Source organism: Nanorana parkeri, unplaced genomic scaffold, assembly GCF_000935625.1.
Source record: "Nanorana parkeri isolate BGI_ZX_2015 unplaced genomic scaffold, ASM93562v1 scaffold349, whole genome shotgun sequence".
NCBI lineage: Eukaryota > Metazoa > Chordata > Amphibia > Anura > Dicroglossidae > Nanorana > Nanorana parkeri.
Genome location: NW_017306617.1, coordinates 1,271,235 through 1,285,724, shown reverse-complemented (window position 1 = coordinate 1,285,724; position 14,490 = coordinate 1,271,235). Strand labels below are relative to the sequence as shown.

Here is a 14,490-nt window from a genome sequence, read left to right as displayed (position 1 = left end):
TGAATGTAGGTTTGCCAATCTCCTCCCCAGCTTCCTCCCGACACCAGAGAAGCCGGTCCATGGCCCATAGGAAGGGCAGCGTAGCCCAGGAAACACAGTAGGGGTGTTGGGCCGGGGTGCCAGTTCATCGGCCTGTAGAAGCGATCTGGCGGAGGCTGAGCTGCCAAAATCACTTCTACTGTAAAGCCAACAGTGGGCTATAAGTGTAAACTGTCTTTTTAAACGTGCCCAATACCAGTGATGTACAGTGTAGGTCACTGCTCATGAAGGGGTTAAAATGATGTTGGTTGCAATGTAGATTTCTGTGCTCGTGGAAGGAGATTATGGTGTTGATTTACTAAAGGCAGTTAAGCTGTTCCCTTTGTAAGGGAATTTTCCCTTAGCTTAGTGAATGTGGTGAAAATTTGCAGCCATGTCACCTACCAGCATGTCTTTGCAGTGCAGGAGGAAACTTGAGTACCTGGAGGAAACCCATGCAAGCAGTAGGAAGAACATGCAAACTGCATGCAGATAGTGTCCTGCTTGGGATTCAAACTGAGGACCCCAGTGCTGCAAGGAAGAAGGGGTAACCACTGATTAGTGGCAGACAAAGATAGAAAAGGACCCTGTATCAGCTAGCATCATACATGTTTTATTGTCTCATTTAAAGCAAACTTATACTTTGAATAAAGCTGTTGTGCTATTTTAGGGTGTATATGGTTATATCCCCAATAGTGGAATACAAGTGAAATCAAATGGTGCCTCTTATTTTTCCACTGTCCCAAACAATTATGGGTGCTTTATATAATGGCATTGCTATATGTTGTGTAGTAAGCTGTAGCAACCATTAAAATACTATCCTTCATTAGCGTAACTTAACTTAACTAGGAAAAAAATAAATGGCTTGCAAACACACGATGAATCTAATTATTTTCTAGACTTTTCCTTGTATCCAGTGCTCTTCTTATGTTTATCATCACTGAGCTCATTTTAAATCTTCCTCACTTCAAAGTAGTCCTTGCACTATTAAAGCTAATGATTCTGCTTAGCCATCTCATTTTTATTTCATCTTCTCCTTTTTTTTTATTTTTCAGAAATGGAATACTGTGAGTCTCCGCACATTTTATGTTCTGGCTTCCAGACAAACCTTCACAGTACTGCTCAGCATAGCTATCCACTAGAGATGGGTTCTGATGCAGATACAGAAACAGAAGGAGCAACTTCACCAGATCGTGCCCTTAGAATGTGGATGAGGGAGATGAAATCAGAGCACAGCTCGTGCTTGTCAAGTAGAGCCAACTCTGCATTGTCCCTAACTGATACAGACCATGACAGGAAATCTGATGGGGAGAATGGTAATACAGCAACCTATAATATGTATTTGTGAATATATGTTATAGTGCATAGTATCATGTGTATTGTCGTAGTTAGAATAACCATAATAAAATCATGTAAGTGACAGTCTTTCAAAATATCCTCACAGTCACATACATAAACATATGGGTAATAAAAATATAAATATAAAACAATCATTAATAACAACAATATAAAATTTTAGCTCTTGAAAGTGTTTGTTCCATGCACTTAGATGGCATCTTTGATGAGGAGCTTGAGTCAAATAGAATATCATCAATTTTCAAGAAGCTAAAAATGGTAATGGATTATGCCTACAGATAGAACAACATCTTCTTATATTGTGCAACTGCAGTTCTTGGTTTTTGGTTTTTAATATCATGGGAATTAGCATTGAAGATACTGAGTTTGCCCTAAATATAAAGAGAGTAACTAAATATGTGGAGGGTAATATTATGGATACCAGGAGTAGATTAGGTCTTACAGTCTTCCTGGTATACATGGTAATACATCATAATATAAAAGTTGAGTTAAAGGGAAGAGTTTGAGCACCAGTTGCAGAAAGAGCACAGACGTAGACTTATATTACAATGAAGCTTTATTAAGATTAAAGATAGCCTAATTTAAGCTGCTGTGCTGTTTTTATGTGACAAGTTCTGAGTAGCTTTGTGGAAATAAATGGAAAATTAGGTTTTATAGGATACTTTACCTGTTTAAAAAGACAGCTGATATGCAGAAGTCTTGGGAAAGTTTATAAAAATATACCAAGTGGAAGTATGTGGAAAAAGGAATAGATAACTAGAGAAGTGAGATGTTGATCACAGGGGGAGGCATTGTTGAGATCATTAGTGGGTCAGATGGGCTCCAGAGAGCCACTATCTTGATAGTCCGGAGAAGCCCTGATACAGCAGTTAACCAAGAGAGTGTGATTGTCTACCAGTGTGAAAGGGTAAGGGCAGGAAGAAAGCTTTACTTGAGGTTGTAATGAGTGTATGGTGCTGAGGTGGGTGGTGTAAAGCCACTAATGTAAGTGTTGATAAAGCATTAAACGTGTTCCTATTTCTTGGTTTAGTGTCACAAGGGATACATGTGGGGTGTGGAAAAGTGAATAGATTACAGAAAATCAAAAAGTAGCATATGATGGATGAAAAAATGGCTGGCAAATTTAACTTTTTTTATCACATGCCCAGCCCCAGAATAAGTACAAACAAACTATATGGATAATTTCTATGCTGTTCCCTCCGTTAAGCAGCTCTAGGAGTTACAATGATAGCTCACCCTTTCTTGTTCCTGGTATACAGAAACTATGGGAAAATAGTATGAAGATAGTTTTCAGGGGCAGGTCTATGACAACTTGGGCTCCAAAGAAGTTGGCCTCCATTAAAATGAAGTGGGTATAAAGGAATTACTACAGGGGAAAGCTTCGCATCTGTTTCACCATCTTCTTCTCCTGGCTCTAAGAGTGCACAGTGACACCAAAAGTGATGTAATACACATCACCTCTAGGTCCAGTGATTGGAGGAGAAGAAGCATGTCAGGGGAGACCTGCCGTGCCAGGCCCGCACGGGGGACAGTGGAGCCCCGGAAGCTGGTGGCAGAGGGTGGCACACAGCACCACTCTTTACCAATGATCCTGCACCACTTCAATTGGGTGACATGTATTTACGTGAACCCTCCTGAAGTGGTTAAGGTAATCCTGTGGTTTTTACCTTAGTTGGTAAAGTGACCCTAAGTACCTGAAGTAAGCATCTCAAGTTGTCCCCAGGTATTTTCAGATGAACTTCCAGTGAACAACAAGATGTCCAAGGAGAGTTACTTTTATTATAACAGTTTGACACAGTTCCTTCTACCACCATAGATTCCTATTAGCCATTGAGGATACCTGTTGAATTTGGTGGCCAATGGGTAGGCACAGGAAGATGTGAGCCAAAGTGAACCATGTGAGGTCTGACCTTTATTTGCATATTGGAACAAACTTGGTTTTGTTCATTCTAGAGTGTGAAGACTAGCACCACACTGAACAGGTCACCTAGGTTCTCTCTGCTCCTATAAGCATGTTACCTGTGTTAGACTGACATTACTGTGCCAGCCAAGCATGCATATCTGACATTTCTGGATTTCCCACTGCTGCTCTGCAGGGCATGAAAGTAACCTGATGTGGAAAAACATGCTTTTATCAGCTGTATTTGAAATTATGTTTAATATACTTTGAACAAAGGTTGAACTCGATGGACCAATGTCTTTATTCAACCTCAAATACTATGCAACTTTGTAAAAAAAATGTTTTTTTTTTTATTTTGCTAGATTCCTATATTTTGTATAAAGTGTTTTATACAAAGCAGTGTGTGTTTACTAATCTTTTATGACATTTTTAGCCATACTATTTCTCACACTTCCAATATAAAATAAGTCATTATTTTGAATATAGGCTTGAAAATATACCTTTCATTCATCACTAAGTTTCCATTTACAGCAGTGTGCAAGCCATTATTAGTGACCTTGTAAAGATAATTATTACCTAGTAAACATAGGGTTTTGTTTACTAAAGAAATCATTTTATTCATTTTGCCCTGCTGATCTGTGTGCACTTCAAGCATCTAAACAGGTGCAGTGGAAATTCAAAAGTAAGGAATACTGTATAAAGGTTGCAATTGCTGCCTTTTCCTGAAATGCTTGTTTCCTGACTGTATATCCGCCATTCTGAATCACTGATCTGAAAAGCTGCAGCAAGTTGGAGTGAACTCAGATCTACATGCCTTTTCCTGGTCAGTGAAATTATTAGAGCCATAAAAAAGATAGAGAGCTAGTATTTTCAAAAGGAGAGGCCATCTTTAAAAGGAGAGAATGGCAGCATCTGTATTTTTCTCAGTTCAGGTTTCTATTAAATCCCTCAGGACAAGATATGAAGTTGACACAAGGCTCCTGACCCGTAGGCAGTTTACCTATAATGTGCTAAGAATTCAAAACAGGTGTCTTATATTGTTATAGCTTGATTTTGTTCAGTACATGAATGTGACACATCCACATTAATACTCTCTCCTATATGTCCTACGTGGACTTGGTGGTCAACAGAAGGAACCAGTAAGCACTGCAGATAACCTCGGAAGTGTCAGTTTCTTTATGGGTTTCACATGAAGGTTTTTCAGGATCAGAGAGAGGTTTGGCAGCATGTGCAGCAGTAAAGGTGACTATGTAAAGACTTCTTTTACAAGTATGGATTCATGTCAGATCTTTAGTATATCAACATTGTTGCTTTAATCTTCTAATCCTAACTTTACACTCAGGGTTCGAGTTTGATAATATGCAATATTTTTCCAGGAGATCTGATTTGTGTTATGTTGCTGTGTGAATATTTGTGGGGTAGATACATCAATAGGATCTGTGTATAAAGCACACACTTCATGGACCATCAGATTTAAATTATAAATGAAAAACTATATGAACAAAATTAGACATAGTTAATGTGTTTCCATGGAAACCAGAGAAGGATGGGAAATGAATATTTTTATTTTACACATAGGATTAAAATCCATAATGTGGCTTCTGGAACAATATACCTGTCAATCATTTCTGTTACATGATATAGTTACATATTAGCATACTTTAGGCAGTTATGGAAATAAGGTAGTGAGAAAGTTGGAAAAGCGCTAGCATATTCTATTATGTTTTATATTGATTTATTAATTTTAACAGGCAATGATGTATGTTTTAGCAATATTTCCCTTCACAATGATAATAATTTATGTGCTAGAGATATTCCCCTCCAGGTGACAGCATTGTTTGAAAATTTCATCTGCAGTGACACAGATAGCATTAAAAAGCTGACAAAGGGTCTAACCCATCCCTACTCTATTTAAAACTAAAAAAGAAAGCTTTGGCTGGAGTTCCAATTTAAAGTAAATTTATTGGTGTTAAAAGCCAAGATCACCTAGAAAGGATGTTTCAGGTTTGTGTGCTTACTAGCAAATTAACTCTCATACTGAGGATCAGGAACTGTGGTTCTCGCCACCATAATCACTGACTCCTACTTGGCTCTAAGAGGCAGTAATTATAGTGTCACAGTCTATTGGCAGATTCTCTATAAAGAAAAGAAAAAATAAACAGTTTTAAAGTCCAGCTACAAAATACTATACTTTTTGTCCTTCTCAAATAGGGCTGAGACATAAACCCAACAGTGAAATGTCAGTTTTAGATGGTTTCGGCTTTTAAATGGAGTTTGTCCCAAATAAATATATTTACATGGGAGGCAGTGTAAAGGTTGTTTCATTCTCTAATCTCTGGCTGCAGGTCTATATTTACTATGATGGCAATAATAGGCCAGTGTCTAGGGAAGCAGGGCAAGGCGGCGGCACTATGACTCAATATTTACAAATTGTGATGAATGTTTCCTTACTTTACTCCCCTTGTCTGCAAATTCTTGGCATGAGTAGTTAGATTCAAGAAGAAAAGTATAAGAAACCGGGCTAGTGTAAAGGGAATATTGAGAGGAGTCAGAAGGCTCTTTATAGCTCAAGAACCATGACACCATCTCTTCTCTCTCATGTTTTAGTATAATAATTTTATTATAATGTAGTAGAATTATAGTAGTATTATGACAGCAAAGGGCTTTTTTTAATGTTGTGGCGGTGAAGTGACCACTTATGGTGCTATATCACTCTCGGGCTGGTATGCCGTTATGGAGATATACATACACATTTACACGTATACACCAACAGTTGCAAAAACCTTCAATATTGTGCAGCTTATCTAAATAATCTGCATGCTAGTTACATAAAGCTGCATATGACCATTTTTGTCACAAGCACATGTATTTAGGCATTGTTTGAATAAAATAAGTAACTAGGATGATGCACTTTAGTGAAGCAAACATTGCTTTCAGACAGCCCAGCCGGCCAACATCCTGATAGTATGATCAGAAATGACATGTTGTATTTAATTACAGCCTTTATATAGCTTTTTGGTCTCTCAGCATTCTTTAATATTATTCTGTGTGTAAAGCGCTATTACAGTCTTTGCTGAGCATTGAGGTCTGTTTCAGACAGAGTATCTTAGAATCTTATCATGTGTTTCTAAAACATCTGGACAAGACAGTTGGGATCAATTCATAAAAAGTAGAGTGGAATATAAGCCTTTTGTTCATTACCACAAAGATTCATTCCATTTCAGTTCCACTTAACCTAAAAAAAGGGGCTTAGGATACTATGGGGTCTATTCACGAAGCTGCCGAGGGCTTGATCGGGAGCTGTACGGACTATTGTGAATAGCCCGTACAGCCCCCTTTCAGTTCTACTCAACCAAAGGGGTCCTGGGTCCGAAGCTAGCCGAAGGATCGGCCGAAGCTACGGCCAGATCCTTCTGCAGCTTCGTGAATAGACCCCTATGTATACATCTTTAAGAACTATTTTGTTTTTGAAAAAAATACCTGGCATTTAGCGATGGGTAAGACAAATCAAAGATACCCTGCTAATTGCTAGTCCCAAGATGATAGGTGTGCATTCACATGGGTATGCGTAACAATGGTTCAGTGTTCCCACATTGAAGCAGAGGGGGAAAGCCACCAGAGTCTCCAGGAACAAAATTATAATAGAACAAAGCACATTCATACTCAGCTGGCAAAAGACTACTATTAAAAAGGAAATAGGAAAGCCAAAAGTATCAACAAGTGATCAATAACAAGAAGTTACATTAATGTGGCATGAGCAGCAATAGTGACTCTAAAAGAGCCATCAGCTATGACATTATAGGAAAAAACTCAAAATTAATAAAAAAGAAACATGCTATACAAAGGGTTATGTATATCAATAAAAAACACAAAGGGATAATAAAACCAATAGGTAATCAAAAAACCTGCATCATCCTTAAATGTGAAAACTTATTAGAAAATTCAAAATATTGACATAACATTTCTTGTTAAAGATACTCTGTCGCTTTGCTTATTCAGGGAAAGTGACAGAGTATAAGCGCTTCAACCCCCTTCCCCACTGCTCCTTCCTCCACCACAGCCACTGCAGATTACACTGTGTAACATCCATGTCAGCTAGTGTCAGAGCTTACACAGGATTGATGATGTCACCTCTTCCATCATGTCGCCCCATAACCAGAAAAAAACAGATGTTTTGTGAGGTAGAAGAGGTGGAAGACTGCTACAAAGATGAGTATAAGTGGTTGAGACGTGGGCTAGCAAGAGACTCTGTTACTTGAATATCCCCTTGTATACAATATCTTAATTATAGATCCAATATTTCTGTCTATAAAAATGTATAAAAAAATGACCATCACTATTGGGTGGATGAACTGGTTTGATATTTATAACATTCAGTTGTTAAGTGTGGTGACCAGATCTCTGGGAATTATGCTCAGTAGGGAAACTAAAATCACATCAGGATATTACTCTTATGTTTACTAATTCAAACATGTACTTTGCATGCAATTTTGTCATCATAGCAAAAAATAAAATAATGTTTTCAGATTAATAGTTCACTAATCAGCCAATAGGACATGATTTCCCGTGGCACATTTAATGTGATATCTGCATATGAAATTACACCATGCAGGGCACAAGGAAGCATGAGATGGGGAGTTCATTGGGACATGAACCAATTCTGACTGGGATTTTTGTCTCAGGAAGATGAATAAAATGAGACAAGCATGAGTTGGTTCCTAATGTTCTTAAAGTATTTATGGACAAAAAAATGGTGGACCTTTGAAAACCTCACACCTTACAACTCGTCAGTATTTATAAATAATGCATTTGTAAATTCATTTTTTCCTGTAAACTTTCAGGCATTTTTTTACTTTTTTATGCATATTGGCCATCATCCATGTCCTCATTCTTTATATATACACCCCCAGGCGATGACATTGTTTGTAATAACTATAGTAATGTGTCTATAGGGTTCTCCTTATCATTCTTCATCATATCAGACAACAGATATATCCATTAATTGGGCAAAGTTTTTTTTATTACAGGTATTTATATAGCAGCAACAATTTATGTAGCACTTTACATACTTCATATTCCCATCAGTACCTGCCCTCAAGGAGCTTGCAATCTAAGGTCCTTATTGCACACACATCCTAGGGCCAATTTAGACAAGAGCAAATTAACCTTTGGAGTGTTGGAGGAAACCCACACAAACATAAGGAGAATGTGCAAACTTCTTGCAGGTAGTGCCCGGATCAGGATTTTAAGTGGGGACCCCCATTGCTGCAAGACAGAAGTGCTAACCGCTAAACCACTGTGTTTAGACTATGTTTTTAAAAAAACATTTACACGGGGCATTTTTAGTTTTGGAAAAAAAACACAAACTGGATGGCACTAACTAATGAATATCTTGAAAAATTCCTAAAAATCAAAAATGTTGATATATAAAATATTATATATGCCTTTTTTATCTGACCTATACCTATATAATGAACTAAAATATGTGATAGATTGTGCTTCGTTATTTTTTTATTTGCATTGCCTAACAACATTTGAGACAAGTTTGGAGAGTTTATTACTGTGGCAGATCAATATAATTATACTCTTTAGCTGCTATAGAAATCTGAACTACACATTTCTATTCTTAAAGAGGACCAGTTAGCACACAGTACCTAGCCTCTTTCTGTGTTCCACATGCCTGAAAATTCAAGAATACATATGAGTTAGAGCTGGGGAAGCGTTGCCCTTTGCTGTAGAGGTAAATGCAAGGTGATTTCTACTCCTGGTTGTAATGGCCTTGGCATGCTTTAAATCTGTATGTTCCTATTTCACACAATAAACAAAAATAATTTTGTTGACATGCAGTACAAAAAGGCAAGAACTTGTTAATTTATCTGGTGCTATGAGCAAGTGGATGCTAGTGAAATTGACCAGTGTCAGCTTTTTGCGTTGTAAGTCTTAGCAGATTCTTGTGCTAGAGCTGAAGCATCATTTTCAAGTGTTATGAGGTGTGCTGTTTCATATCCTCCTATTGATGTTGCTGTCATTAATCTTCCTTTGGCTGTGCGGAAGCTTTGGGGCGAAAGGCTGTTATTGAATGTTGCTTTGGGCTTTTTTATGTATGCACTAATCGTGTCATTTGTTTTAGTGCTTGCTTTAATAGTTTCCTTGTAGGTTTTCTAAAAGTGTGTGGCATTTCTTTTTTTCCTTATCTAGGTGAGGGAAATATGAAAACTGGAAATATGGTCTTGTTCTGTAATTCTAGTTTTCGTGCAGAATAATTTAATAGTCTTCATGCATCATGTAAAATTACACAACTTAAAGGTTAGCTAAACATAAAAAATAGAACCCTATTATAACTTCTGTCTTATTAAGCATCCTTCATGCAGGTTTGCTGTTAACTAGCACTATTATGCCAAATCTACTGCATTGAGAGTCTGTGTAGTGTTCATATGGTTTATTTAAGTGAACCTGTGCCAACACCAACCAGTTTCCAGTCCTACAATTAGTTTATACTTACATTCCTGGTTCTCAGTAGTTGGTTGATCAAGCACCCAGTGGGAATAGTGTCCTCAACACATATAACATGCGTGAGTATACCTATGGTATTTGTGTAAGCGACTCAGTCCCTCTTGTCAAACTAATACAGCCTGCATTGTCAGTCCCATTTCATGGGGACCTTATTCTTGATGGGCAGCAACCTTTCAACCATATGTGAATCCAGCTTAATGTTTTTTACCCAAGCGAATATAAAGTCTTCACAGTGATATACTTAATATGAAATGCACACACATTTCTTTTTGTTTAAGTAGTGTGTTGCATCACAATAATAATGCAGCCTGCAGTATCTAGAGTTGGTGTTCCAGACCAAATTTCTGACAGGCTGTCCACTCTATCCCAGAAAGTGTTAAAGGGAAATTCCACCTTTTAGAAAAAAAAAGGCTGCTGCAGAACTTATTTACAAACGTAGTGAACTTTGCCCTAACTCAGTACAATGGTCCATATTCATCCAATGGATCCCAAGCCTTGCCAACCATAACTGTCAAGCTCAGTTATGAAGTTTCCATAAATAATTAGGTTCATTCAGCATCTAGCTTACATTTTGTATTTTTCTGGATTTTGGTATGAATTGCTCCAACAATAGGGTCTGAAATCAGGGCATATCACCTGCTTTAGGGCAACAGAAAAAAGGAATAGTATGTAATTTTTGGTTCTTATATTACATGTATTATATCCCAGTAGGGTATGACACCTTAAATTTGTTTATTATACATTGTGGTTTAGCAGACTAAATGGCATTCAGATTTTACATATTTAAAAGTATATATAAAACTTTTTTTTTATATGGATAGAGATTGTGAGGGGTTAGAACCATGAATTCAAGTCACCCAGAATTCACTGCCCTGTGGATCTGTTATTTAGCAAAGGGAGTGCATTGGGATAGCGTTATTGTGCAGTGGGTCATTGTGATGGTGGGAAAACCTGTTGGGTGGCCTGTTATTGCTGAATGCTGATACATTAACATTGCTGAATGCTGTGATTGACAAATAATTTACTTTTGGGGACATTTTTTAAATTTTTCTATAATTTTATGAAAGATGAGGGGGAAAGCATTGCCCCCCTTGCAAGAAAACTCTTCAATGTTGAAAGACATGTGACCTGGTATGGTACAGGAAGCCACCAATGCTAGATGCCTTGAAAAGGGTTTGTTTGGAAAATCAAAGGATATTTTTTTAAATATATGTCGTGTGCTATCCCTTTACTAAAATGAAAACAGCTTGGGGTTCTCCTTATTATTAAAGCCTTGGTGGTCATGAAAGGGAGGAGGGGGGGGGGCAGAAAAGAGAGGAAAATTAGCTTGTAGCCCCCCTTCCTGTACCATGCCAGGCCTCATGCCTTTTAACATTCAGTGGTACTTTGCAAGTAGGGCAGCAAAGCCTCCCTCCCTTGAAAGGCACCTTGTCCAAATGTTGACAAGGCACCACGACAACGCTTCCTCACCGCATTCCTGTTGCAAATAATGGAGTCCTTGCTGCCGCAGTATTATAAACACAGTGCAGGTATATTTGGTCAGCTTGTCAGCTTTTTGTTTAAAATATATCACAGGCGGAGTTTCAGCCAGTTATGAGTGCTTTATTTATTGCTTCTTTTAATAACTCTCTACAACTGAGATTACTGAACAAAATAGGTATATAGTAGGGCTGGTAATGATTAAAAATTTTTCCGTGGCTCCCAATGTCAGAAAAGAAAAAAAAAAACGATCCCAGGGAAAGGTTTAATCTGCTCGATCAATTGATAAAGCACACCAAAATCAGTATTAGTGCACAAAAAATATTTTCTGACTAAATCTCAAAGATAAATCTGTATTGAGTTAATAAATAACAAATATTTGCAAATGATAAATTGCGCCTTTTTGCGAAAAGGTAAAAAAATGAAGGAACGCAAATCTGTGTGTTGGTGTTTGTGTTGCGATAAAATGATACAGGCGTACATTTAATTGCAACACAAGGTATCACAATGCATGGCAATGCATTGCCATGCGCTGCCACAGTTAAATGAATGTTTTTTAAAAGAAACAAATCATGCACGTGTATGTTCTGTGTGTGGGATAGAGGGGGGTGTGCTTTTTTATTAGTTATTTCTTTACACTTTTTTTATTTTTTAATAATTATATTTTTTTACATTGTTTATTTATTTTTTTCTTTTTTTATTTATTTTTACTATTGGGGGGCTTCTGGAAAATATTAGAGGTCTAAACAGACCCCTGACATTTCACTTGGCACTGTACCCGCCCGGCGCTCTCTCATGCTGCTCGATCATAGTGATCAGCCGGCTCGCTCCTCCACACCCACCCGGCCGGACATTTCTTTTCGGATCCCGCTGCCTCAGCCCATACAAGCGGGGGAGAGCAGCGGGGATCCTTGGAGACACAGATCCCTGCCTGGAGTGGCCCGTCCAGGGAACAGTTCTGCTATAAGTTCATGGTCGCTAAAGTGACCGTGAGCTGAACTGTAAATGCCACCGCCGTAAGGCATACTGACCTGGCCATTTGGGAACACCGTATGCCTTACTGAATTATAAACATACGGGTCTATTCACTAAGCTGCAGAGGGCAGCCGAGTGAACAACCGACACCAAGTGAAGTGAGCCGAACACTGTTCTGCTATTCACTTCAGGCTTGTACGGCTGATTTCAGCCGTATATCCGCTGACATCAGCCATACATCGGCTTGCTTCTCATGGCTCCGGGTCGGCCGAACATGCTCAGCATGTTCGGCTGACCCGAAGTGCAGAAGGAGTTCAACATCTGGATCGGCTGAGCCGAAACCTCCGGCAGGCTACTCACTGCTGTTCGGCCTATTCTTATAGATGCAGTGAGTGAATAGCTGAATGCCGCTGAGCGGCATTCGGCTTGGCTGTTCTGCTCGGTCCCTCAGAGAGAAAAATAGTTACAAAAGTTAAAAAAAAGTTCTGCAGCAGAGGGCGGGTACAATGCTAGTTTACTATTGGCTATAGCAAATTGAAATAGCCAATAGGAATCTAGCAATGCATTCCAATGGGCAAAAACGTTTTTTTTTTCTATTCTGACTCAGAATAAAGAAAAAAAAGAAACAGCAGTGTTTCTCTCCTTGGCGGCCAGGAGCAGGAGACTCCCGGAGCGCCAGGGAGAGTTTGCTGTTTGGAGATCAGTGTCCCTGGTTAGCAGGTAAGCAGGGACGCTGATCTCTCTGCAAGTGGCCGGAGCCAGCCGTAAGATCACGTCAGAAGCAGGCTGTCGCTCGGCCAGCTTAGGCTTTCAGCCGAGCCGATGCATATGTGTTCAGCTCAACTGTGCCGCTCGGCCATGTTCGGGAGCTGTACGCGCTATAGTGAATACTGAACTGAAGGGGTCCTGGGGCCGAAGCTAGCTGAAGGATCGGACGAAGCTACGGCTAGATCCTTCGGCAGCTTCGTGAATAGACCCCCATAGTGTCCAAATCTGCCTAATTTTTTTTCAGTCATACTGAGTAACACTAAAGCTGAACTACCAGTGGTATACTGTACATATTACACTTCGGGAATCACTGTACTAGAATAATTAATGATTGTCAGAATATACATTTTAAAGAATTGAAGTAATGCACATGGAAAAATGGTTCTTGATTTTGCTCAAGGCGTCATGTATATTTCAGATATTCCCCTGCAGGGAAAGTACATTTTATATAGGTTTGCTTTGCATAATATGCATTCATTAGATTGTAAGGCTACAGGATAAATACAATATGGACTTGAAAAAATAGTATCTGCCTTTCAAAGTTGAGCTATTTAGGATCTGTTCATCTGCAAGTTTTCTTTTCACTCACAGGTCTCTCTCTCTTAAAATCAATATGAAATAATGTGTACAGGTGCATGTATGGTATTCGTACTGTTGTTGTTCTTTAGACTTCAGTGCGTTTCTCATTACTTTGCCCAGCAGCAATTCTGTTTTTTCCATTTCATTTTGGTATACAGTATATTCAGCTTTGATTAGTTCTTCTTAGAGCCTTACTCCTGTGGCTTATGCTTTTATTCAGATGCTGCACAATATACATGGCATTGGCTATTTTGGTGTTTTCTAGACTAGAAGATAATCCTCATGCAGATATCAATTTATATTTATGTTATTGTTTATATTATTTACTTCCCCTTGATATATTCAAACTTTGTATGGTCACACCTTTGAAACGCAGCCAATTTTCCATCATTATTTGTCCTATGGTGATTGATTATATTCAGGAAATTAACAATAAATGTATACTACTATATACTGTAATACTCAACCGGCTCAGATTTAGTTGTTATACTACAACCTAGTTAAATTTGTCTAGAATGCAAGATGTTTTGCATGTATGTTTTTTCACCTAAAGTTAACTCACTAAATCTGCTGCCATAGTCCAATTCAAGAGTTGAGACTCTGATTCAAGAGTTGAGAAATCCTCATAATTTTTGTTTTCTTTTTACTACTAAAAAGCAAACTCATTCTTAAAAAAAAGTAGATGACTCAGTAGCAAATAGGCCATAGGTGCGCAGGTTCATTTTTAATGCTGAAACAAGCCCATATACCAACCAGTATGTGCTGGGTTTAATGGGTTTAAATAAACAGAGGTGCTTTGAGCTCTTTTATACCTTTCATCTTTCCTTTAGCAGTGGAAGAGCAGAAATTGAAGGAATAGGTTTTCTATTTGAATGTCCCAAAATCCCACACTCTAGAGGGCT

The 14,490-nt window shown here is 38.4% G+C and overlaps 1 protein-coding gene across 1 annotated transcript in view; it reads left to right on the top strand.

The window, feature by feature from the left end:
- Positions 1–1,053: 1,053 nt before the first annotated feature.
- TENM1 (teneurin transmembrane protein 1) overlaps positions 1,054–14,490 on the top strand; it is a 431,171-nt gene continuing 417,734 nt past the window's right edge. The window contains exon 1 of the mRNA XM_018558628.1: positions 1,054–1,334. Coding sequence (XP_018414130.1) covers positions 1,076–1,334 — 259 coding nt within the window. The 5' untranslated portion in view covers positions 1,054–1,075. The remainder of the gene's footprint in view (positions 1,335–14,490) is intronic.